Source organism: Pan paniscus, chromosome 12 (assembly GCF_029289425.2).
Source record: "Pan paniscus chromosome 12, NHGRI_mPanPan1-v2.0_pri, whole genome shotgun sequence".
In the NCBI taxonomy this organism is placed as follows: Eukaryota; Metazoa; Chordata; class Mammalia; order Primates; family Hominidae; genus Pan; species Pan paniscus.
The window spans coordinates 65,004,201-65,031,761 of NC_073261.2; the positions used below are offsets into that span (position 1 = coordinate 65,004,201).

Below are 27,561 nucleotides of genomic sequence, written 5' to 3' on the forward strand. Positions count from 1 at the left end.
TTAAATACTGTTTTTAAATAGGACAAAGTAACATGAAAATCTGTATTCTTGGCTTCTCTTGGTGAGGGGGTTGGAAGAAGGCCTGGTATTCCTGGGTCTGTATTCTTGCATAACAACAGTCTGTTAGAACTAAGTCATTAACTTTATCCCTCAGAATGAATATGCTTTCTCCGGTTTGTTACAGTCCCCATTTGCTTTACTCCTTTACATTTCTGGGTTTTTGTTTTGTTTTGTTTTGTTTTTTGGTTTTTCTTGGAGATGGAGTCCCATTCTGTTGCGCAATGGCATGATCTCGGCTTACTGCAACCTCCACCTCCTGGGTTCAAGCGATTCTCTTGCCTCAGCCTCCTGAGTAGCTGGGACTACAGGTGTGCGCCACAACGCCCAGCTAATTTTTTGTATTTTTAGTAGAGATGGGTTTTCACCATGTTGGCCAGGCTGGTCTGGAATTCCTGACCTCAGGTGATCCACCCGCCTCATCCTCCCAAAGTGTTGGGATTACAGGCGTGAGCCACCCCACCCGGCCACATTACTGTTTTTGTTTTGTTTTGTTTTGGTAGTGTAGTCACACTGAAAATGTGAAATAGGTGGAGTTTACTTGTGTACCGGGTTTCATAAATATAAAAGATACTTGTTGATATTGTCCCAGATAAATTAAATCTTGAGTGGATTTATCTGTGGAGTCTTTCCTGAAACTTTGTCTATAATGACATATTACTTGCTCTCTTGCATTAAACTGCTGTGTTTTTTTACTTACTCAGCTTTATTTTCTCCAGTGCACTTAGTGTAATAAAGAATACTATTTGTGGAATGAATTTAGTGTTTTGTTGGTTTTTTTTTTTCGTTTTTTTGAGATGGACTGTCACTCTGTCGCCCAGGCTGGAGTGCAGTGGCGCGATCTTGGCTCACTGCAACCTCTGCCTCCTGGGTTCAAGTGATTTTTGTGCCTCAGCCTCCTGAGTAGCTCGCGTTTTAGGCGCATGCCACCATACCCAGCTAATTTTGTATTTTTAATAGAGATGGAGATTTACTGTGTTGGTAAGGCTGGTCTCAGAACTCCTGACCTCAGGTGATCCACCTGCCTCGGCCTCCTAAAGTGCTGGGATTACAGGTGTGAGCCACTGCGCCTGGCCATTATTTAGTATTTTAATATAACAGAAATAGTTTTAGTAATTGGGAAGTGTGTGTCTCTGATTATGTCTTAGATTTTATAATATTAATCTAGTTATTGTGATCTACATATGTCAATCAGTTTACCATGTTTCTTAGTATTTGCTGACATATGCAAGAATAATTTTGGAAATAACCCTTAATTTCTTGTCTTTAATCATAGAATCAACTCCATACCTTCAATGATGTGTGCAATAATGAATCATTAGTATCGGACACAGAAACGTAAGTAGGAGCAGTAATTTATATATAAGTATACCATTTTAATGTACAGTTGTTTATATGGTAAATTCTAATTTTTAGATTTAAAATTTTTACTAGAAATTCTTTGCCCTTTTTGTACAATTTTGTACATTTTGTACAATTCTTCATCACACTTTCAGAACATTATGCTGTCTGTAACATAACTCACTCTCCCTCTTTTTTTTGAGACAGGGTCTTGCTCTGTTGCCCAGGGAGGAGTACAGTGGTGGGACCATGGCTCACTACAGCCTCAAGTTCCCAGGGTCAGGTGGTCCTCCCACCTCAGCCTCCCAGATAGCTGGGACCATAGGCGCATGCCAGCATGCCTGGCTAATTTTTGTGATATTTGCAGAGGCAGAGTTTTGCCATGTTGCTCAGTCTAGTCTTGTAGACTCAAGCCATCCACTTGCCTCAGGCTCCCAAAGTGTTGGGATTACAGGCGTGAGCCAGTGTGTCTGGCCACATTTCTCTCTTTTAAAAGCGTATGCGAACATATAGTACTATTTGTCACAGTATGAAAGCATACTGTTTATACTGGAGAATTTAGTCTTGAAAAATACGGTACTGATAGTTTTCAGAAAGTACACTGTCTTAGTCCAGGCTGCTGTAACAAAGTACCGTAGATTGGATGACTTATAAACAAGAGAAATTTATTTCCCATAGTTCTGGAGGCTGGAAGTCCGAGATCAGGTTGTTGGCAGCATCGTCAAGTTCTGGTGGGGTCCTTCTTCTGGACTGTAGATGGCCATTTTCTTTTATTTTTGCATGGTGGAAAGAGGTAGAGAGGTCTCTGGGGTCCCTTTTATTAGGCCACTAATCCCATTCATGAAGGCTCCACCTTCATGACCTAATTATCTCCCAAAGGCCCCATTTCCAATAACATCACATTGGGAGTTAAAAAAGTAGTTTTTATAGCTTAAACTTCTTTGGTTCTGAGAAATATATGTATTCCATTTAATTGTTCGTCTAGTATAGAAATCAGTTTTAAAAATCTCAAACAGTAGGATAGAATATCTTCTGGAACAGAGTTGGATTGGTTTGTTAGAAAATTCTTGATTATACGTGTGAGTCATACTTTAGTGTAACTTGATCTTACTACTGCTCTAAGGCGCTAATCCCAGTTGAACCTAGGTCTTCATGAATTTGGAAACCAGAGACTGTCTCTTGACTCTTTTTTCCCTTCAGGCTAAAGAGTTCTTATTCTCCCAGTTGTTCTTTATATGGTATGGTTTTTGGATTTATCACTATATGAGTTATTCATCTCTGGCAATATTCTTTGTCAGTGATCCCCTTAAAGTGTGTTGCCTAGAATTTTTCATTGCTTTATAAATTCTGGATTATATTAGAAGTGTTGTTTCACACTGTCAAGACATTATGTAGACGACATCCAGTGTATTTATAAAGCTACAGCTCTGTGCCAGGCACAGTGGCTCACGCCTGTATCCCAGCACTTTGGGAGGCTGAGGCGGGCAGATCACTTGAGGCCAGGAGTTCAAGGCCAGCCTGGCCAACATGGTGAAATTCCATCTCTACTGTAAATACAAAAATTAGATGTGGTGGCGCATGCCTGTGATTCCAGCTATTTGGGTAGCTGAGGCATGAGAATCACTTAAACCCGGAGACAGAGATTGCAGTGACCCGAGATCGTGCCATTTTCACTCCAACCTGGGCGACAGAGCGAGAGTATGTCTCAGAAAAAAACCAAAACAAACAAAATAAACCTACAGCTCTGGATTTTCATTTTCATCCTGTGTCCCCTCACCCCTCCACCTCCGCGAGACCGCTTAAAGAGAACCTTATGTAATTGCTAATGTGATATTCATACTCCCTCATCCCCTGTGAAAAGGACAAAAATTGGGAATGTTCACTGCAGTGATAGCACATTCAGGCTAGGTGTTGTGTGAAAACAGTGAATGGGGGAATAAGAAGGAATTCCAATAACAAATGCAAGGAATATACATCCTAAAGACATGTTTAAGAGAATAGGGAGGAGAACAAAAGCATTGAGGACTGGTGGTAAAGAGTTCAAGATGGCAAGGGAGAGTATGTGTACAGTGTGAGAAAATTGGAGTAAACAGAAAAAGCATGTGATAAATATTGTTGGCGGCTGTGAATTGGGTATTTTTAAGCAGTTTTATTAACATATAAATACATATAAAATTCACTTTTTAAAATATACAAGTCAATGAATTTTATAATAGTAAATTCATAGAGTTGTGCAGCTGTCACCACAGTCCAATTCTAGAACATTTCCATCACTTAAAAAAGATGTCTTTTGCCCATTTGTAGCCAGTACCTATTATTTCCAGCCTCACTAATCTACTTTCTGTCTCTGTAGATTTACCCATTTTGAGATATTTCATTTAAAAGGAATCAAATGATAGTAGTCTTTTTCTTCTGGCTTCTTTTCATTTAGTATACTCTTGTTTGTTTGTTTGAGGTTCATTGAGATTGTAGTTTGTCTCTGTACTTTATTCCTTTTTTTTGCTTAATAGTATCACATTGTATAGATATACCACACTTGATCAAGTACCAGTTGATGGATATTTGGATTGTTTCTACTTTTTTTTTTTTTTTTTTTTTTTTTTTTGAGACAGAGTCTTGCTCTGTCACCCAGGCTGGAGTGCAGTGGCACGATCTTGGCTCACTGCAAGCTCCGCCTCCCAGATTCACGCCATTCTCCTGCCTCAGCCTCCCGAGTAGCTGGGACTACAGGCACCCGCCACCACTTCCGGCTAATTTTTTGTATTTTTAGTAGAGACGGGGTTTCACTGTGTTAGCCAGGATGGACTCGATCTCCTGACCTCGTGATCCGCCTGCCTTGGCCTCCCAAAGTGCTGGGATTACAGGCGTGAGCCACCGCGCCCCGCCTGTTTCTACTTTTTGATTAATATAAATAATGCCATTATAAACATTTATGTAAAGTCCTTTTGTGATCATATGTTTTCATTTTTCATGGTAGATACTTAGGATTAGAATTGTTGCTTATATGATTAGTTTACCTTTAACTTTCATTGGAGCTGTCAAACTGTTTTCCAGTATACCTGCATTATTTTACATCCCCACTAGCATTGTAGGTGGTTTCCAGTTTCTCCCCATTCTTGCCAGCAGTTGTTATTATCTAGATTTATTATCGCCATTTAGGGGGTGTAAAGTAGCATTTCATCATGGTTTTAATTTGCATTTCCCTAATTATTAATGATGTAGAGCAGCTTTTTATGTGGTTATTTGCCATAATGTTTCTTCATTCACAATATTGCCCAGTTTTTAATTGGATTCTTGGTTGTGTTTTATGGCTTAATGTGGTCTGTACTACAGACTGTTCTGTGTGTGCCTAAGAAGACTGTACATTCTGCTGTTGTCGTATGGGGTGTTCTGTGGGGTGTTCTATAGATGTCTATTAGGTCAAATTGGTTTGTAGTGTTGTTGTCTGTTTCCTATATTCTTGTTGCATTTTCTGCCTAGTTCTTCTCTATTGTTGAAAGTAGGAGACCGAGTGCAGTGGCTCATGCCTGTAATCCCAGCACTTTGGGAGGCCGAAGCTGGTGGATCACCTGAGGTCAGGAGTTCAAGACCAGCCTGGGCAACATGGCGAAACCCCATCTCTACTAAAAATAGAAAAATTAGCTGGGCCTGGTGGTGAATCACTTGAACCTGAGAGGTGGAGTTTGCAGTGAGCCGAAGTTGCGCCACTGCACTTTGGCCTGGGCAACAGAGCAAGTAGTCTCTCAAAAAAAAAAAAAGTATTGAAGTCTCCAAATACATTTGATCCTGAGTGTTTGCAGATTTGGTCATCTCTGTATGAGCTCTGAAGCAAGAAGAGAGTGCCACCTTGTTTGACTTTGGCTGGGAATGTGCATATTGGAAAATTCTAATCTTTCACTGCTATGTGCATGTCTGTGAGTGCCTATGAAAATGCCACAAGTATTGATTTTGGAGTTACAAATAAATTGCAGCAAATGGATGAGTTAACAAATATAGAAACCATGGAAGAGAAGAAAAAATATTTTTCTTCACAAATATGGAATATGGAGATGGAGGTGCTGAGGGGCAGTGTGGTGGAGTGTAAGAAGTCCTGGCGCCACTTGGATGCGGTTTGAATCCCAACCCTAACACTTGTTTAGGCATAAGGGTTGGCCTCAGGCAAGGCATCTAAACACTTCTGAACCTCATTTTCTCTTTTTTTTTTTTTTTTTTCCTCTGAGATGGAGTCTCGCTCTGTTACCCAGGCTGAAGTGCAATGGCACGATCTCGGCTCACTGCAACCTCTGTCTCCTGGCTTCAAGCGATTGTGCTGCCTCAGCCTCCTGAGTAACTGGGATTATAGGCGCCTGCCACCACGCCTGGCTAATTTTTGTATTTTTCATTAGAGACAGGGTTTCACCATGTTGGTCGGGCTGGTCTTAAGCTCCTGACCTCGAGCAGTCCACCCGTCTTGGCCTCCCAAAGTGCTGGGATTACAGGTGTTAGCCACCATACTTGGCCACGCCGTTTTCTCTTTTGGAAAATAGAGAAAATAGAGTCAACCAGTATGAGAGGTTTTTCAGATTCAAGATCTGTGTATGATATCTATATTATGTACATATTTCCTGTAGGGCCAAGGGTTCAGTATTAGCTAATTCAGTGTTTGCAGTGACTCTGTAGAATATAACTAATGCGAGTAACAAGAATCAACTGTATTGTTGAATTGTCTGTTTCTCCTTTTAATTCTGTCATCAGTTTTTGCTTCATGTATTTCAGGAATTCTTTTGTTAGGTCCATATGTACTCCTGGTAACTTGATCCTTTTTTTCGTTTTAAATGTCCTTTGTCTCTTTCAGACATTTTTTGGCTTAGTCTATTTTATTTGATATTTGGTATAACCACTGAACCTTTCTTAAGCTTATTGTTGGCATGGCTTATCTTTTTCCATTCTTTTATTTTCAGTCTGCTTGTTTTGAAGCTGAAGTATGTCTTGGGGGTAGCATATAGTTGGATCTTTAAAAAAAAAAACTAGTCATATAATCTCTGCCTTGATTAGAGTTCTTAATTCACTAATAATTTTATATAGCTTGTTTTACATCTCATTTTGCTGTTGGTTTTCTGTGTATCTCATATCTTGTTTCTCTATTTCTCCTTTACTTTCTATTTTTATAGTATATATATAGATTCTAGTGTGTCATTTTAATTGCATTGATTTAAAAAATATCTTAATTTTCTTAGCGATTTTATGGGTTAAATATGCATTTAACTTCTTGACATTCATACTGATTTAACTCTAATAAAATAAGATAAAAGACATGGCTCCTACATAGCTCCATTACTGTTTGGGATAAGAAGTTAGCTATTAATCTTATTCTGGTTCCCTTGTGTATGCTTAGTTGTTTTTCTCTTACTCCTTTAAATCATTTGACTACAATATGTGTAGATGTGGATTTCTTTGTGTTTATCCTGGAGTTTGTTCTACTTCTTGGATGTGTAGATGAATGTGTTTCATCAACTTTGGGAAGTTTGGGGTATTGAAATATTTTTTCTGGCACCTCTTCCCACTTTCACCCCCATTGCATGTATGTTTTCAGACCTCCGAATAGTGGTTATTAATGGTACTGTCCAATTTTATAGTTGCATCATTATTATGAAAGTCCCTGGGTCTCCCCTTTAAATTTTTGAGACAGTGTCTTGCTCTGTTACCCAAGCTGGAGTGCAGCAACAGCACGATTATGCCTTACTACAGCTCTGACCTGGACTCAAATGATCCTCCCACCTCAACCTCCTTAGTAAGTGAGACCACAGGCATGAGCCACCATGCCTGGCGGAAACAGGCTTTCATTACGTTGCCCAGCCTGGCCTGGAACTCCTAGGCTCAAGCAGTCCCCTCGACCTCAGTCTCCCAAAGTGCTAGGATTACAGGTGTGAACCACAGCACCAGCCTGGGTCTTCTATTAATGTCCTTTAATAGACTTAAATAATAGTGGAATTTTTTTTAGAAATTAATTTTGTTTCTTGAACTATTATGTAAATCAGAGGGTTGAATCTTATGTATCATAACTTCAGTAGGGCTACTCAGAAATAGGTAAAATATACCTAGTTTTATTTTTAATGTTTTACCCTTTGAGGTCCATATGTGTAAGTCCTAGTGGTTTTTTTTTAATAAATAAAAATTGTTAGCATAAAATTCTATTATAGAATGTAAATTCTTCATTGGATATGCAATAAGAAAGTAAATTACTTAATCTTTCCAGTTTATCTGTATATAATATAGTTGAAAAAATTGGGGACCTTTTATTATACAATTTATTTTGAAACTTATTTTCTTCCATCCATTTTATAATATAGTCATATGGTACTTAATGACAGGGATACATTCTGAGAAATGCATCATGAGGTGACTTCACTGTACAAAGTTACACAAACCTAGGTGGTATAACCTGTTGCTGCTTGACTCCAAGCCTGTACAGCATCTTACTGTACTTAATTCTGTGGGCATTTGTAACACTTTGTAAGTATTTGTGTATCTAAACATATCTAACTGTAGAAAAAATAATGTAAAAAACCTGCAAAAAAGATAAAATAGGGTATTGCCTGTATAGGACGCTTACCAAGAATGGAGCTTGCAGGACTGGAAGTTGCTCTGGGTGAGTTGGTGAGTGAGCGCTGAGAAGATGTGAAGGCCTAGGATGTGACTCTACACTACTGTAGACTTTGTAAGCACTGTACACTTAGGCTATACAAATTATTTAAAAATTTTTTTCTTCACTATTAAATTAACCTTAGCTTACTCTAACTTTTTATTTACTTTTATAAACTTAAAATTTTTTAACGTTTTGACTCTTATAATAACATTTAAAACACAAACACGTTGTATGGCTGTACAAAAGTATTTTTTCTTTATATCCTTATTCTGTGAGCTTTTTTCTTTCTTTTTTTTTTTTTTTACTTTTTAATAATACACATGGAGCTGTCATCTCCCATGCTGACTGTGCCTTTTTTTAAAAAACTAGAAAGAGTATCCTTTAAAGATGAAAAGTATAATAAATACATAAACCAGCAACAGTCATTTATTAAGTGTTATATACTGTATGTACGTGCTATACTTTTATATGACTGGCAGTGCAGTAGATTTGTTTACATCAGCATCACCACAAACTTGTGAGTAATGCATTGCTCTATGACATGGTCGCCACAGTGACATTAGGTGATAGGAATTGTTCAGGTCAATTTTAATCTTATGGGACCACTGTTGTATATTTGGTCCATCCTTTGGTCTGCCATTGACCAAATCATCATTATGCAGTACATGACTGTCTGTTACTTCACTTTTCATCTATTGAATCTTCAATAGTATCAGCCAGGAGACTTACAGTTTGGCTTGGGGATAATTCTTTTGTTGTTCATCCTTTTGACAACCTATTTTCCTGATATTATCTCATTATAAAGGGCATACTGGGAAACCTTTCCTGAGTGCTTCAATACATACTGTGGAAATTAAAAAGTGGGAAGGCAAAGACCTCGAGTAGGATAATACATCACTAAATCAGTGTTACACTTGTGTACTTGGTGTTAATCGTTACCTTTTCAGTTATTCGTTGCTTGTTTATAAACTCAGGGAATTTGAATTTATAAATTCAGCATCATATTTCATTCTAGTTATGCTTTGTAGTATTCTATAAAACTGATTGTATCTAATTCTTTATAATTCCTATAGGAACAAATTTAGGTTTTCAATTGACTCTACCTTTTAGACATGAGAAAAGATGACAATTTTTTTTAATGTACTATTTTCATTGCTTGACTTTAGGTCCATTGCAAAAGAACTTGCAGACTGGCTTATTAGCAACAATGTGGTGGAGCATATATTTGGACCAAATTTACATATTGAGGTTTGTGGATGATTACATAACTTCTCTGTTCTATAGATAGAGAAGAATATTTTAAAAAATTGATATTAAGTTTTTCTTTTCCAGATTATCAAACAGTGCCAAGTGATTTTGAATTTTTTGGCAGCAGAAGGGCGACTGAGTACTCAACATATTGACTGTATTTGGGCTGCAGCACAGGTAATATTAACAGCTCACATTTATTGAGTGCTTTGCTTATCATATGTTCTAAGTGCTTCTCTATGAGGTAAATTCTATTATCCTGTTTTATAGCTAAGGAGACCAAGACATGGACAAGCTGGGACTGAAATCTGGCTTCCGAGTCCATGTCTTACTATGTTACTGGTAGAATGGAAGGAAATCAGAGTCAGTCAGTTGGAGCTTCTTCATGAAACCATCCTGGTTTAATAAAGAGACATTTTCCTGTTATTCTCATTTATACAGTCTACCCTTCTATCCTGAATTATTGTATTGGTATGTTTCTTGTCTGATGTACTGTTTTTTTTTTTTTTTAAATAGGCATATATCCACATGATTCAAAATTCCAAAAGTAAATATAAAAAATATATTACATGTTTTTCCTTTCTGCCCCATCTCTCAGGCATGCAGTTATTATCTTCTCAGGTATATCAGATTTTTTTGTATAAATAGCGAACTGTATACATTTTTCTTCCTCTTTCTTTTTCACAAATGTAGCATACCAACCAGATGTGGCTTTGGCTTTTTTTTGTTCTTTCTTAATTTGTTCTGGAGATTTCTCATCAATATGTGAAGTGCTTTTTATCTTCTTGTAAAACTGTATAGTGTTTAATTATTTTTTCCCCTCAGTCTTTTTTTTTTTTTTTTTTTTTTTGAGATGGAATCTTGCTTTGTAGCCCAGGCTGGAATGCCATGGCGCAGTCTTGGCTTACTGCAACCTCCGCCTCCCCGGTTCAAGTGATTCTCCTGCCTCACCCTCCTGAATAGCTAGGACTATAGGTATGCACCGCCACGCCCAGCTAATTTTTGTATTTTTAGTAGAGATAGGGTTTCACCATGTTGGTCAGGCTGGTCTCGAACTCCTGACCTCATGATCCGCCCACCTCGGCCTCCCAGTGTGCTGGGATTACAGGCATGAGCCACCACTCCTGGCCCCCCGAGTCTTTTCTGTTACAAACAATGCTGTAATAAGTAACTTCTAACACATTCATTTCATCCTTGTGTGAAACTTTTGTGTAGCTATGATAAATTCTTACTTACAAGTAGAATTAGAATTACTAGGTTAAAGAATATGTGTGGTTTACTTGTGGTAGATACTGGTACGGCAGTTTCACTTTCCCCTTAATTTTGTCAGCACATTAAATTACATGATCTTTGCCAACCTGATGGGTGAAAAGTGATATCATTGGTATTTTAAATTTGCGTTTATCATGAGTGAGTTTGCAAATCTTGTGTTTAAGAGCCATTTTGTTGCTTTTTCTGGAATTGTTCATATTTTTTGCTATTTATCAATTGTTTTTCTTATTTTTTTTATTTGTAGGAGTTCTTTATGTGTCACTGAAGTTGATCTTTTGTTTGTGATTACAACTTATTACTGTATCCTGGTTTGATGCCTTTTTGCTTTGCTTAAGGTGGTTTTTACTGTTCAGTTTCATATTTGTGGTTGTAGTTTTTATGGTCTGTAGATTTTGTATCTTGGTTTGAAATGCCTTCTCCATTCACAACATTATAAGAGAATTCTCCTTTAGTTTCTCCCTATACATTTTCTATTGCAATTATGTATCTTAATCTTTGATCCAGCTGGGATTTATGTTGGTTTAAAGTGTTACGTATGTGTCCAACTTTCCTCCCTTTTTTGTTGTGCAATTTTTCCAATTCCATTTGTTTACTAACTCTTCTTTCTGACTTGATATACCAATTTTTTCTTGACTGGGTAATTTTTTGAACTTTCTAGACTGACCTATTTGTGTGTATAATTATGATCTATACCAGGGATTGGTAAACTTATAGTCTGTGGGCCAGCTATCTGTTTTTGGAAATTTTTGCTACACAGACATGCCCATTCTTCCTTTTTTTTTTTTTTTGAGATGGAGTCTTGCTCTGTCACCCAGGCTGGAGTGCAGTGGCGCGATCTTGGCTCACAGCAACCTCTGCCTCCCGGGTTCAAAGGATTCTCCTGCCTCAGCCTCCTCACTAGCTGGGATTACAGGCACGCGCCACCACGGTCTCTCTTTTTAGTAGAGACCGAGTTTCACCATGTTGGCCAAGATGGTCTCAATCTCTTAACCTCATAATCCTTCTGCCTTGGCCTCACAAAGTGCTGGTATTACAGCCGTGAGCCAGTGGGCCCGGCCTGACATGCCCATTCTTTTACATATTGTCATGGTGGCTTCCACAGCACAACAGCAGAGTTCAGTAATCATAACAGAGACCCTGTCACCCATAATCCTAAAATATTTACTTTCCGGTTGTTTAAGGACATGTTCATCGAGTTTATACTAATTTTTTTCTTTATTTTTACTTGCCTCTTTGTAATATTTTTAAATGCCTGAGACGACTAGTCCTTCCTCATTATTGTCATAACTTTTCTGTCTTATTTATTTCTTCATATGAATTTTAGCATTGAGGTAAAATATTTTCATTGTGTTAATGATGATTAATTTGAGAACTGAAGTTCTGTCTTCCTGTCCAAAGTATGATACTCTTTTTCTTTTTTCTTTTGCGTTATTCACAGTCTCAAAGTTATTTGTGTATAGATTTTTATTTCGTGCTATGCTTAATCTAAGGAATTTGTTTTTTATTGCTATTATAAATTGTGATTTCTTCAATTATATTTCTTCCATTATGTTGCTATTTCTTTTACTATATTTAGTGATGGAGATATAGAGATATATATAAAATTAAAATATTTTTCATTACTAATGATTGTGTGCCTTGAGCCTTCACTGAATTCTTAGATTGGTTGTGGTAGATTTTCAGTGTATTTTCTTTGACTTCCCGTGTCTAACATTGTGTGCTTGTTTGTTTGAGATGGAGTCTCCAGCCCTCACCTAGGCTGGAGCGCAGTGGCGTAATTAGCTCATTGCAGCCTTGAACTTCTGGGCTCAAGTGAGCCTTTCAAGTAGCTGAAACTACAGACACGAGCCACCACCTGGCAAATTGCATGTGTGTGTGTGCGCGCACTCGTGCTTCTAAACATATTTAAATTATTGCCTTATAAGACAGTGTCGCATACTGCTAGCATGTGAAGTCATAACTATACTTGAGTTACAGTCTGGCCACTGCAATAGCCCTTTCTATGTTACGTTTCATAATTTGAATCTTAGTCCTTCTCGCCCTTTCAGGAACTGTTGCTAGGAGGGATTATTTCTTCCTCTGTTACATATTCATATCTCTTGTCTGTACTGGATTTTTTATGTTGTGGGTCTCTTCATATGCCTTTGCTGTTTGTTCTGTTGCCAAGGCTAGAGTACAGTGGTGGAGTCTTGACTTGCTGCAGCTTCTGCCTCCTGGGCTCAAGTTATTGTCCCACCTCAGCCTCCTAAGTAGCTGGGACTACAGATGCACACCACCATGCTTGGCTAATTTTTGTGTTTTTTTGCAGAGACGAGGCTTTGCCTTGTTGCCCAGACTGGTCTCAAACTCCTGAGCTCAAGCGATCCTCCTGCCTTGCACTCCCAAAGTGCAGGGATTATAGCTGTGAGCCACCACACCCAGCCACATTCATATTTCTAAGAGACAACTACATAAATGTTGTATATACTTTGGAATTTCACATACTTTTCTATTAGTGCTGTCTCTCAAATGGAACTCTTGTCTGGCAACTTCTCGGGGAATAGTATTGGAGGCATAACTACTCGTACTTTTCTCATTTGTCTCATCAAGCTTTCATTTCAGGTTGTAGGACTCTAAATGAGAGAATGTACAGTGGTACCAGTATCTGTATTTACATGCAATTACTTTATGTAGTTTTCTCCCCCAGGGAAGATCTCTGGTGGATGGGTTACCTATATGTTGGCTGCTCGTGTTTTTCTGACTGACGGGTGGCTGACAGAAAGAATCATACTTTATAGAAAACTTCATTTAAGTCCCGTCTCCATCTCCATGTCTTCCTTCTGTCCATCAAATCTGTTATTCTGAGCCCAGAATCTTTCTCAGTTATGTTGGGAAGATCATCTCACCTACCTCCTCTATAGCTTTCTTACAACTTGCTCTGAGCTACAACTTTCTTTACCTATTACATTTTAAAAAGGTATTCCCTGTCTGGGCGTGGTGGCTCACGCCTATAATCCCAGCACTTTGGGAGGCCAACGTGGGCGGATCACAAAGTCAGCGGTTCAAGACCAGCCTGACCAACATGATGAAACCCTGTCTCTACTAAAAGTACAAAAATTAGCCAGGCATGGCGGCGCACGCCTGTAATCCCAGCTACTCAGGAGGCTGAGGCAGAGGTTGCAGTAAGCTGAGATCACGCCATTGTACCCCAGCCTGGGCAGCAGAGTGAGACTGTGTCTCAAATAAATAAATAAATAAATAAATAAATAAATAAATAAATAAATAGGTATTCCCAGTCATTTTAATCTTTCAGAAATGTGTAAGTTTTGTGTCTGATGGGAACTTTAATTTTCTTTGTGGATTTGTTCTTTTTATTATAAAGTACGGTAATGATTTTCTTCTCTAGAGGATGATGAAATTCAACAATTTTCTCCTTTCTCATTTTCCACCTCCCAGTTTTGTTACTTGTATTTTATCAAATATTATAACATTTAGATTATATACTATAACCGTAATTCCCACAGTTGTTTAGTATTATGCTATATTTAGGTATGTGACTCTGACAAATCCTTTTTCCTCAACTCCTGTTTTTGTCATTCCTTTCTTCCTTACTCCAGAATTAATTGTATTTATTCTTATGGATTTCACAGAGTAGGCTTTTTTTCCTGAAGAGAAATTTGTAGATGTTATATTCTGGAGTTGTACACACTTGAAATGTCTCTTTTGTTTATTCTTAAAGAAGAGTTTGAGTGAATGTTCTCCTCATTTCCTGCTGGCAAGGTTTTTCTCTCATGTGGTTTGTCTTTTTTTAAAGTGTTCATTGATCCCATGAGGGTTTTTGTGTTCTGTTTTGTTCTGAGTTTTTGAAGGCATATATACATACATACATACATATATATACACATACACACACATGTATAAATAAACGTGTGTGTGTGTGTGTATGTATTTTGAAATGGAGTCTTGCTCTGTTGCCCAGGCTGGAGTGCAATGGGGCAGTCTCAGCTTACTGCAACCTCTCCCTCCCTGGTTCAAGCAGTTCTCCTACCTCAGCCTCCTGAGTAGCTGGGATTATAGGTGCGCACCTCCATGCCTGGCTAATTTTTGTAGTTTTAGTAGAGACGGGATTTCACCATGTTGGTCAGGCTGGTCTCAAACTCCTAACCTTGTGATCTGCCTGCCTTGATCTCCCAAATTGCTGGGATTATAGGCATGAGCCACCACACCCAGCCTATTTATTTATTTATGTATTTATTTATATTTTTAAATTATTTTTTTGAGACAGAGTCTTGCTCTGTTGCCCAGGCTGGAGTACAGTGGTACGATCTTGGCTCACTGCAACCTCCGTCTCCTGAGCTCAAGCAATACTTCTACCTTAGCCTCCCGAGTAGCTGGGATTACAGACGTGCGCACCACCACATCGTCTAATTTTTGTATTTTTAATAGCGACGGGGTTTCATCATGTCAGCTAGGCTGGTCTCAAACTCCTGACCTGAAGTGATCTGCCTGTCTCGACCTCCCAAAGTGCTGGGATAATAGACATGAGCCACTGCGCCTGGCCTTGGTTGAAGGCTTTTAATATATATGTACTTTTTGTATTTTCCTTTTATTTTATAGTGTCGTAAAATATGTATAACATAAAATTTACCATTTTCACCAGTTATATGTGTACAAGTTAGTGGGATATAAGATATTCATAATGTTGTGTAACTATCACCACTATCTGTATGCAAAACATTTTCATCATCACTAGTAACAACTTTGTACCTATAAAATAATAACTCTTAATTTCCTTCGTCCTTTCAGCCCCTGGTTTCTTCTGTTTTACATTCCTTTTTTGGAGACAGCGTCTTGCTGTATCACTTGGGCTGCATGCAGCAGCACAATTACAGCTCACTGCTGCAGCCTCACAACTCCTGGGCTCAAGTGACCCTCTGGCCTCAGACTCCTGGGTAGCTGGGACTAAAGCATGCCTACCTAATTTTTGTATTTTTTGTAGAGATGGTGTCTTGTATTGCTCAGGCTGGTCTCCAGTGTTTGGGCTCAAGCCATTCACCTGCCTTGGTCTCCCAAAGTGCGGGGATTATAGGTGTGAGCCACCATGCTCAGCTGTTTTACATTCTGTCATCTTCTGTCTCCATGAGTTTGCCTATTCTAGGTACCTCCTATAAGTGGAATCATAATATTTGTCCTTCTCTGTGTGGCTTACTTTACTAACATAATGTTTCCAAAGTTGTTATTTTATAGGTACAAAGTTGTTATTGGTGATGATGAAAATGTTTTGCGTACAGATAGTGGTGATAATCTATGTCATAGCAAACATTAAAATTTCATTCCTTTTATGACTAATGTTCTACTGTATGTATATACTGCATTTTATTCATCCATCAGTGGACATTTGGGTTGTTTCCACCTTTTGGATATTATGAGTAATGCTGCTGTGAACATGGGTTTACAAATATCTGTTCCATTTCCTGCTTTCAGTTATTTTGTATATACAGTCATGTGTTGTATAACCATGTTTCAGTCAACAACACACCACATACATATACAACAGTGTTCCCGTAAGATTATAATGGAGCTTATTATAATTTGTATCACCTCATGACATTGTGATAACTGTCCTAGTATAGTGCAACAAATTACTTTTTCTGTGTTATTTACCATTGAGTTACAGTTGCCTACAGTATTCAGTAACGTGCTATACAGGAGCAGTAAACTATAGCATATAGCCTAGGTGTGTAGTAGACTCTACCATCTTTTGTATAAGTATGCTCTGATGTTCACAAGAGGGCATTTCTCAGAACGTATCCCTATCCTGAAGCCACACAAGATCATGTACCTAGGAGTAGGATGTCTGGATCACATGGTAATTCTGTGTTAAACTTTTTGAGAAGGCACCAAATTGTTTTGCACAAAAGCTGCACCATTTTACATTCTCACCAGTGATACCAGAGGGTTCTGGTTTCTCCACATCCTTGCCTATACTTGTTACTTCCATTTTGAAAAAAAAAATCAGCTATCCTAGTAGGTGTGAATTTGTATCTCATTGTGGTTTTTATTTGCATTTTCCTGGTGATTAATTATATTGAACATGCTTTCCTGTGCTCATTGGCTATTTGCATATTTGCTTCAGAGAAATGTCTGTTCATGTCTTTTGCCCATTTTTGATTGGGTTTTGTTTGGTTTTCTTTTGAGTTTTACAAAAAATATTCTGGATGTTAATTTTTTTAAATCAGGTATATAATTTGCATATAATTTCTCTAAGTCTGTTTTTCTTTTTAAATTGAGATATAATAGGCAAATACTGAGAAATACTATACAAATATAAAAATTATGTATTTAAGGTGTACAACTTGATGTTTTAATGTGCATAGTGTGAAATAATCACTACAGTCAAGCTAATTCACATATCTATTACCTCACATAGTTACCATTTTCTTTCAAGTATGTAATACAGTATTGTTAACTGTAGTCACATTGCTGTACATGAGATCTCCAGAATTTACTCATTTTGGAGAACTTAAACTTTATACTCTTTTACTGATGTCACCTTATTTCTCTCTCCTCCTGTACTCTCCGCTTCTTTGACTACTTTAAATTCATCATGTAAGTGAGACTATGCAGCATTTATCTCTCTTTGTCTCGTTTATTTCACCTAGCATAATCTTTTCTAGGGTCAGTCATGTTGTCAAAAATGGAAGGATTTCCTCCTTTTTAAAAGCTGAATAATATCCCTATGTGTGTATGTATATGTACACCACATTTTGTCTATTCATCTGTGGAAAGATGTTTAGTTTGTTTTCCATATCTTGGCTCTTGGGAATAATACTGCAGTGAATGTGAGAGTGAAAATATCTCTGAGATAGTGATTTCATTTCCTTTGGATATGTATCCAAAGTGGGACTGTGGATCATAACAAGATAGTTCTGTTTAATTTTTTGAGGAACGTCTATGTTGCTTTCAAAAATGACTGTACCAGTTTTCATTCCCACCAACAGTGTGTAAGGATTCCCATTTCTCCGCATTTCTTGCTAACATTTATCTTTTGTCTTTTTGATAATAGTTGTTACAACGTAGGTGTGAGATATGCTTTTGATTTGCGTTTCTCTGATGATTAGTGATATTGAGCAGCTTTTATACCTATTGGCTATTTGTTTGTCTTTTTTTGAGAAATGTCTATTTTCTTTGCCCTACATAGGGTTATTTATTTATTTATTTATTTTTTTGCTATTGAGTTGTATGAGTTTCTTAAATATTCTGGATATTAACCCCTAATCAAATACATGGTTTGTAAATATTTTATTCCATTTTGTAGGTTGCTTTTTCACTCTGTTGTTTCCTTTGCTGTGCAGAAACTTGTTGGTTTGATGAAATCTCAATTGTATATTTTGGCTTATGTTGCCTATGCTAATAGTTCCTGTCAAAAAAATTATTTCCTAGACCATTGTCAAGAAGCTTTTTAACCTGTGTCACGTTCTAGTAGTTTTACAATTTCAGGTCTTAAATGTACTTTGAAGTTTTTAATTCATTTTGAGTTGATATTTGTGTGTGGTATAAGATAAGGATCCAGTTTCATTCTGTATGTGGATATCAGGTTTTCCCATCACCTTTTGTTGAAGAGACTGTCCTTTCCCTATCATACGTTCTTGGCATCCTTCTGGAAGATCAGTTGATTGTAGATGCATGGATTTGTTTCTGGGGTTTTTATTCGTTCTATGGGTCCATATGTCTGTTTTTATGCCAGTGCCATATATAATATGTATTTTTAATGGACAGGGTCTTGCTCTGTTGTCCAGGTTGGAGTGCAGTGGTTCAGTCACAGCTCATTGCAGCCTCGACTTCCTGCACTGAGGTGATCTTCCTGCCTCAGCCTTTCAAAATAGCTAGGACTACAAGAGCATGCCACCATGCCCAGCTAACTTTTAATTTTTTTTTAATTGTTTTGCAGAGACTGGGTCTTGCTGTATTGCCCAGGCAGATCTCAAACTCCTGGCCTCAAGCAGTCCTCCTTCCTCAGCCTCCCAGAATGTTGAGATTACATGTGTGAGCCACTGCACCTGGCTCATATTGTTTTGATTACTGTAGTCATGTAATGTATTTTGGAATTAAAAAGTGTGATACCTCCAACTCTATTCTTACTCAAGATTGTTTTTTGCTATTTGGGGCCTTTTGTGGTTCTGTATGAATTTTAGGACTGTTTTTTCTATTTTTGTAAGGAATGCCATTGAGGCTGGGTGTGGTGGCGCACGCCTATTAATCCCAGCACTTTGGGGAGGCCAAGGAGCTAACTTCTGATAGCTTGAGCTCAGAAGTTCGAGACTAGCCTGAGCAACATGCTGAAACCCTGTCTGTACCAAAAATACAAAAAACTAGTTGGACGTGGTGGTACGTCCCTGTAGTCCCAGCTACTTGGGAGGCTGAGGTGGAGGATTGCTTGAGCCCAGGACGTCGAGGCTGCAGTGAGCCAAGATCGTGCCACTGTACTCCAGCTTGGCTGACAAAATGAGACCCTGTCTCAAAACAAAAGACTGCCATTGAGATTTTGATAGGGATTCTGTTGACTCTGTAGATTTTGGGTGGTATGGACTTTTAATGATATTTTTCCTTCAGTGCATGAATATGGAATGTCTTTTTATTTATCTGTTTCTTCTTTAATTTCCTTCAGTGTTTTATAATTTTCAGTGTACAAGTCTTTTACTTCTTTGGCTAAGTTTATTTCTACATATTGTAAAATACTTTTGTTGCTGTGGTAAACGGGACTGTTTTCTTAATTGCCTTTTCAGATAGCCTGCTTGTACTTAGAAATGCTGCTGATTTTTTTATATTAACTTGGATCCAGCAGCTCTACTGTATTCATTTATTAGTTCTAACAGTTTTTTGTTGTTGTGGAGTTGTAAGGTTTTTCTACATATATATGATCATTTGTTAAAAGATAATTTTTCTTTCCTGTTTTCTATTTGGAGTCCTTTTATTCCTTAAGTCTTCTCTCTTGGAATTTCAGTATTAAATTGAATAGGAGTGGTAATACTGGGGCATCCTTGCCTGTCCCGGATCTTAGAGGAAAAGCTTTCAGTTTTTCCTTACTGATTTATGCTATTATTTGTGTGCTTTATATATGAAAAAAAGCTGGCCAGGCATCCCAGCATTTTGGGAAGCCAAGGCGGGTGGATCGTGAGGTCAGGAGTTCAAGACCAGCCTGGCCAACATAGTGAAACCTCGTTTCTACTAAAAATAGAAAAATTAGCCTGGTGTGGTGGTGGGTGCCTGTAGTCCCAGCTACTTGGCAGGCTGAGACAGGAGAATTGCTTGAACCTGGGAGGCAGAGGTTGCAGTGAGCCGAGATCACCCAGCCGAGCACTTTAGGCTGGGTGACAGAGTGAGACTGTCTCAAAAACAAAAAAAACAAAACAAAAAAAAACTGTGGGCTTTTCATATATGGCCTCTTATGTTGAGGTAAGTTCCTTCTATGCCTGTTCTTTTGAGCGTTTTTATCATGAATGGATGTTGAATTTTGTCAGATGCTTTATTTTTTGCTGTGTGATCTATGGTTTATTTTCATTCTTTTAGTGTCCTTTGATGCACAAAAGTTTTTAATTTTGATGAAGTCTAACATATCTTTGTTGTTGTTGTTGACTATTTTTGGCGTCATACCCAAGAAATAATTTTCAAATCCAATGTCATGAAGATTACAATCCTTATCTTTTTCTTCTAAGGGTTTTTAAAAAAAGATTTTTCTTTTAAGTATTTGATGTGTTTTGATTTGTTACATGTGGTATAAGGTAAAGATTAAACTTTATTCTTTTTACATGTAAATATTCAGTTTTCCTAACACCATTTGTTGAAAAAACTGTCCTTTCCCCCATTAAATGGCCTTGGCAACCTTGGTTGAAAGTCAGTTGACCTTTTTCATATGAAGGTTTATTTTTGGGATCTGCATTCTTCTCCACTGGCCTACATGTGTGTCCTTATGTCAGTACCATACTATTTAATTACTACTGTTGCTTTTTGTTTTTTCTTTTTTTTCTTTTTGCAAGTTTCAAAGTCATCTTTTTCAGACTGTTTTGGCTATTTACAGTCCCTTGCAATTCTGTATGAATTTGAAGATCAGCTTTTCCAGTTTTGTAAAAAAGGATAGATATTGCATTGACTCTGTGGATCACTTTGGAGGCAGTATTAATATCTTAACAATATAAGTCTTCCTATCCGTTAACATGAATGTCTTTGTCTTTATTTAGGTTTTTAATTTATTTTAGCAATGTTTTGTAGTTTTCAGAATACAAAACTTTACCCTCTTTGGTTAGATTTGTTCCTGAGTATTCTTTTACATGCTTTTGAAAATTGTGTTACTTTCTTAATTTTCTTTTCGGATTGTTCATTTCTAGTGTATAGAAATATAGCTGATTTTTGCATTTTGATCTTGTTCCTTGCAACTTGGTGAATTTGCTTCTCAGCTTAGTAGTTCTCCTGTGGATTCTTTAGGATTTTCTATATGTATATTATTATGTCATTTGCAATTAGAGATAGTTTTACATCTTCCTTTCTCATTTGGATGCCTTTCATATTTTTGTCTAGTAGCTCTGGCTAGTAGTTCATTACAGTGTTGAGTAGCAGTGGTAAATATGGGCATCCTTGTCTTGTTCTGATCTTAGGGGGAAATATGTTATTCATCATTGAGTATGATATTGCTTGTGGGTTTTTGATAAGTACCCTTTATCATGTTGATTTTTTTTCTCTTTTAGTTTTCTGAGAATTTTTATCATGAAAGGAATCTTCCAGGTTGTCCAATTTTCTCATGTACAATTATAATATCTCATAATTTTTTTAGAACTATAAGTTTAGTATGAATGCCCTCATTTTCATTGCAGCTTTTAGTTCTTTGTCTTTTTTTTCCCCATAGTCTAGCTAAAGGGTTGTCATTTATAAAATCCTTTAACAAACCGTCCTTTGGTTTTGTTAGTTTTCTCTATTAACGTTCTTATTTATTTATTTATTTATTTATTTTAGATGGAATCTCGCTCTGTCTTGCCCAGGCTGGAGTGCCGTGGTGCAATCTTGGTTCACTGCAGCCTCTACCTCCCAGGTTCAAGTGATTCTCCTGTCTCAGCCTCCTGAGTAGCTGGGACTACAGGCATGTGCCACCACACCCAGCAAATTTTTTGTATTTTTAGTAGAGACGGGATTTCGCCATGTCGGCCAGGCTGATCTCAAACTTATGACCTCATGTGATCCACCTGCCTTGGCCTCCCAAAGTGCTGGGATTACAGACGTGAGCCACCACGCCTGGCCCATTCTTACTGTTTTGTAAAGAGAGAATTTCTTGCTCTGTTGCCCAAGCTGGAGTGCAGTGCTTTAATCTTAACCTTCTGGGCTCAGGCAGTCCTTCTGCCTTAGCCTCTCAAGTAGCTAGGACTACAGGCTTGTGCCACCACTCCTGGCTAATTTTTAAATATTTTTTGTAGAGAAAGGATTTCACCGTGTTGCTCAGGTTGGTATTGAACTTCTGATGTAAAGCAGTCTTTCCCCCTTGGCCTCTCAAAGTGAGAGTATTACAACAGGCATGAACTGCATCTGACCAGCTTTCTGTACTATTTTCATATTCTTTATTTTATTTATCTCTAATCATTTTCTTCCTTCTACTAGCTTTAGGTTTGTTTCTCTTGTAGTTCCTTCCCTAAGTTGTAAAGTTTGGTTGTTGAATTGAGATTTTTTTTTTAAATTCACATTTACATTTGTAAACATAAGTTTTCATGCATAAATAAAATTTTCCTCTGAACATTGTTCTTTCTGCATTCTATTTTTTGTTGTATTTTATCTGTAAATATTTTCTAATTTCCCTTGTGATTTCATTTTTGATCCTTTGGCTGTTTGAATGTGTTAATTTCTACATATTTGTGTGTTGTCCAGTTTTCCTTCTGGTACTGATTTTCAGCTTCTTCCTGCTGTGGGTAGAGAAGCATTTTAGTATGATTATCTGTATTTTAATATCTGTTGAGACTTGTGGTCTAGCATCCAGTCTATCTTGGAACATGTCCCACATGTACTTGAGAAAAATGTGTTTTCTGCTGCCGTTGGAGTGTTCTGTGTATGCCTGCTAGGTCTATTTGGCTTATTGTGTTGTTCAGATTCTCTATTTCCTTGTTTATGATTATTCTCTTTATTGAAAATTGGATATTGAAGTCTCCAACTATTATTGTGGAACTTTTTATTTCTCTATTTCTTCCAGTCTTTCATAATGTTTATGGTCATATCTTCTTGGTATTTTGAATCTTTTATTACTAAAGTTTATCTTTAGTAAACTTAAGAAAACACTTTAAATTGTGGTTTGAAAAAATGCAGTTGATCCCCTTTAATCATTTTTAAGTGTGTAGTTCACTAGTGTTAAGTCTATTTGCGTTGTGTAATAGATCTCTAGAACTTATTTATATTGCAAAACTGAAACTCTGTACCCATTGAACAACAACTCTCCTCATTTTCCCCTCTCATCAACTTTGGGTTGTAACCTCTATTCTACTTTCTGTTTCCATGATTTTGAGTAGTCTTGGTTTCTGATATAAGTGGAATCATTAAATATTTGTCCTTTTGTGACTGGCTTATTTCGCTTAGCCTAATCTCTTCAACATTCATCTGTGTTGTGGCATGTGTCAGCATTTTCTTCGTTTTTAAGGATGAATAGTATTGCAGTGTGTGTGTGTGTGTGTGTGTGTGTGCGCGCGCGCGCGCGAGTGCTTTCACCCAGGCTGGAGTGCTGTGGCACAATTATGGCTCACTGCAACCTTGACCTTCCAGGATTAAGCCATCCTCCCACTTTAGCCTCTGAAGTAGCTGGGACTATGGGCACATGCCCACCATGCCTAAGTTTTGTATTTTTTAGTAGAGACAGGGTTTTGCCATGTTGACCTGGCTAGTCTTGATTTCCTGGGGTCAAGTGATCCACCCGCCTTGGCCTCCCAAAGTGCTGGGATTACAGGCATGAGCCACTGTGCCTGGCCTGTAGCACTTTTTTTTTTTTTTTTTTTTTTTTAATTCATTCATCTGTTGATGGACATTTGGGCTGCTTTTACATCCTGGCTGTTAGGAATAACGCTGTAGTGATCATGGGAGTACAGATACCTCTTTGAGATCTTGCTTTGAATTCTTTTAGACATATACCTAGGAGTCAGATTGCTGGATTAAATGGTAATTCCATTTGTTTTTTTCTGGTAACCTTTTTAAAATTTAAATTGTATCTTATTTGATGTTAGTATAGCCAACCCAGCTAGCTTTTGCTTGCTATTTGCGTGGAATATCTTTTTCTGTCCTTTCACATTAAACCTTTTTGTGTCTTTGGATATAAAGCAAACCTCTTATAGACAATTGGATCAAGTTTTAAAAAAATACCAATTCTGTCTTTTTCTTTTGATTGGAGAGTTAAACCATTTACATTTAAAGTAATTACTCATAAAGAGGGACAAACTTGTGTTATTTTGCCTTTTCTTTTCTCTATGTCTTATAGTGTTTTTCTGCCTCATTTCTTCCATTACTGCCTTTTTTGTATGTTTAGTTGTTTTGGTGGTGTGTGTTTATTTGTTGTTGTTGTTGTTTTTGTAGTGAAACAGTTCGATTTCCTTTTAATTTTCTTCTGTATTTAATATGGAGATTACATTTAACTTCCTAAAGGTATAACAATCTAATTTCAATTTATACCAGCTTAACTTCAATGCCATGTAAAAACTCTGCTGCTAATGACTCCATCTCTCCATTTTTATTACTACTGTCACAAATTGCAACTTGGTATGTTGTGTGCCTAGTAAGGCAGGTTAATAATTATTCTTTGTTTTTTAAATCATGTGGAAAATAAAAAGTGGAGTTACAAACTAAAATTTCAGTATTATCTGTAATAATTGACTATGTATTTATCAGAGATCTTTCTTATTTCATTTCAACTGGAAGGACTCTTTAGCATTTGTCTCATTTTTTTTCTCTTTGCAAGACAATTCATATTTATTCATCTTGTACCCTACTCAAAGACCAAATTAAATCATTCCATTATTCCCCAGAACTTTTGAAGACATGAAAAGGGTTCATTCCAACAATTACTAATGCATATTCGTGCTGGGTTTCATGCTGGTCACTGAGAACACAGGGATAATTCATTGCTGCTGTCCCTTTCCTCGGGGAGTGCCTGTCTTGCAGGATAGAGACAAGTGCCTCATGGGGGATACAGCAACAACAGAGGGATGTGGGGCTCTGAGATTGGGCTGGTCCCAGCAAGCTTGTATAGCATGGGGTCTGGTACAGTGCACCACAAGAGCACCAAGTACTCAATCAGGAGTTGGAGGTGAGCATTGAAGCATTCTGGCAACTACCTGATCACCCAAGGGTCTACCTCAGTGTGAGCACCTCTGAGCCCCAGCCTCACATTTCCTCAATTCCTGGGCCCGGGCTCCAGGCTTTCAGTTCCTCCACATGTTGCCCAACCCAACATAGTGAACACTTTTTCCTCAAACATTCTAGGTTTTCTGAGTCATTTGGCTGACTGTGAAAAAAGAGCTACTCTTTTCGGCTCAGGCTAGCTCAGGCCAGGTCATTTCAGCCCTGGCTGCCCCAGTGCTAACCAGGTCATTGAGCAGCGGGAGGCTGGAACTAGAGTTTGTGGTTGCTACCATCTTGTGTCCCCTTCTCCCATTTAGTGGCTAGAAGCACACTGGGAAACTGTCTTTTAGCAATTTTTATGGGGCAGGTATAAGTGTCACAAACTCCTTCAGCTTTTTTCTGCGAATGTCTTAATTTCAACCCTAATTTTTGAAGGACAGTTTTGCTGAATTTAGAATTCTTATTGCAAGATTTTTCTTTTAGCCCCTTGAATATATCAGCTCATTGCCTTCTGGCCTCTAACGTTTTGGATGAGAAATTCGCTGATAATCTTATCGAGGATCTCTTATATGTGACAAGTTACTTGTGGTTTTTGAGATTTTCGTCTTTGGGTTCCTACATTCTGATTGCATTGTGTATCGATAGGGGTCTTTTTGAGTGTATCTTTCTTGGAGTTTGTTGAACATCTTGGATTTGTAGATTCATGTCTTTCATGAAATTGGTTATTTAGTTAGTTAGTTAGTTAGTTATTTAAGTATTCTGTCTTTCCATTTTTCTTTGCATTCTGGGATTTCCAAAATGAATGTGTTGCTCTGCTTCATGGTATCCCACAGGTCCCTTAGGCTATTCATTTTTCTTCTTTTCCTCAGACTTGATAATTTCAGTTGTCCTACTTTCGGGTATGCTGATTCTTTTTTCTGCTTGCTCAGAGCTGCCTTTGAATCCTTGTGTAGTGTATTGTTCATTTCAGTTGTTGTACCTTTCATTTCCATAATTTCTTTTTGGTTCCTTTTTATAATTTCTGTCCCTTTGCTGATATTCTCATTTTGTTCATGCATTGTTTTCCTGTCTTTACTCTTACTATCTTTGAGATAAAGTTTTTTAAAATCTTTGTCTAGTGGCTGAGTGGTGAGTCACACCTGTAATCCTAGCACTTTGGGAGGCTGAGGCAGGTGGATCACTTGAGGTCAGAAGTTTAAGACCAGCCTGGCCAACATGGCGAAACCCTGTCTTCACTAAAAATACAAAAAAAACCCAACCAAACAAACAAAAAAAACAAAACTAGCTGGGTGTGGTGGCACACACCTGTGGTCACAGCTACTTGGGAGGCTGAGGCATGAGAATCACTTGAACCTGGGAGGCACATGTGGCAGTGAGCTGAGATCGCACCACTGCACTCCAGCCTGGATGACAGAGCAAGACTGTCTCAAAAAAAAAAAAAAAAATTCGTCTAGGAAGTGCAACAGGTGGACTTCAGGTATGTTTTCTGTGGACTTTTTGTTCTTTCCTTTTTCGTTTTGTTCCCCAAAAAACAAGTACAACTCTAAGACCTCTAGTAATCATTTCAGATGGTTTGTGTTGAAATGATGGCAGCCAGCCTCTGTGCCTGTACCTCACCAGTCAGAATTAGCAATCAGCTAGCTGTCGGAACAGAGAATCTTGATGTTCGGGGATGTGGTCCTTACTGCCCACCTGTCTCCAGAAGCTGTACCAGAAACCTGTATTGTTGTCTCTGTAGCTGCCTGTCATTGCATGGGCAGGTTGGGAGTGTGCGTGCCAGAAATGGGTAGCAGTAGCAGCTATGGCATTGGAGGCTGAAATTGTTAAGTGTAGAAGTTCAGATTGACTCTAGAGTTGCAGGATACTTACATCTGATTCGGCTAGTACATTTTTTGTCTTGGTATAGTAATGGATTCCTGGCGTTTTCTGTTCTCCCATCTTCCCTGATATCCTTTTCTTTTTCGTCTTCATCGTCTTTGTTTTCATCGTCTTTGTCCTCTTCGTCATCTTTGTTTCTTCATCCTCCTTGTCCTCCTCCTCTTTGTCCTCTTCCTCCTCCTCTGCTGCTGCCACCACCACACATTCTTAATAATATTTTTTGTGTACTGTGGAATTAAATAATGTACACATTTGAAAGAGTGGGTTTTTTTTTTTAATCTCAGTTACAGGATTTTGTGATTTTTTTCCTAAAGGGTCTTGTTACTTAAAAATAAGCTCAGTGGCTCATTCCTGTAATTTCAGCACTTTGCGAGGCTGAGGCAAGAGGATCACTTGAGCTTAGGCGTTTTAAAATTAGACTGGGCAATATCGTGAGACTTCATCTGTATAAAACAAAACAAAAATAACCAAGTGGCAGATTAATACCCTAGAAACCCCAACAAGGTTTCAATAATATACTTAATTATCAAAATTAAGTATATTATGGAAATTTCATTATATTAATGGTTAAATTGGCAGAAAATCGGAAGTTTATTATGTATTACATATAGTGTATAGTTTATTATATACATATATATATAAACATGTATATATGTGTTTTTATCATATTTTAAGTAGAAAAACCATGTAAGAGTTACTTGTTGGCAAAAAGTAGAGAAAACTGTTAGTACAAATTGAGAATTCCTAATCCAAAACTCTAAAATTTGAACTGCTACAAAGTTTGAGATCTGAGTGCCATCATGGTG

The 27,561-nt window shown here is 37.7% G+C and overlaps 1 protein-coding gene across 5 annotated transcripts in view; it reads left to right on the plus strand.

Moving 5' to 3' along the window:
* Positions 1 to 27,561, plus strand: part of USP34 (ubiquitin specific peptidase 34) — a 283,346-nt gene that overhangs the window by 91,229 nt on the left and 164,556 nt on the right. For all 5 annotated transcript variants that reach the window (XM_034953216.3, XM_034953217.3, XM_055108352.2 and 2 more), the window contains 3 exons: positions 1,334 to 1,395; positions 9,190 to 9,271; positions 9,356 to 9,448. In XM_034953216.3, coding sequence (XP_034809107.1) covers positions 1,334 to 1,395; positions 9,190 to 9,271; positions 9,356 to 9,448 — 237 coding nt within the window. The remainder of the gene's footprint in view (positions 1 to 1,333; positions 1,396 to 9,189; positions 9,272 to 9,355; positions 9,449 to 27,561) is intronic.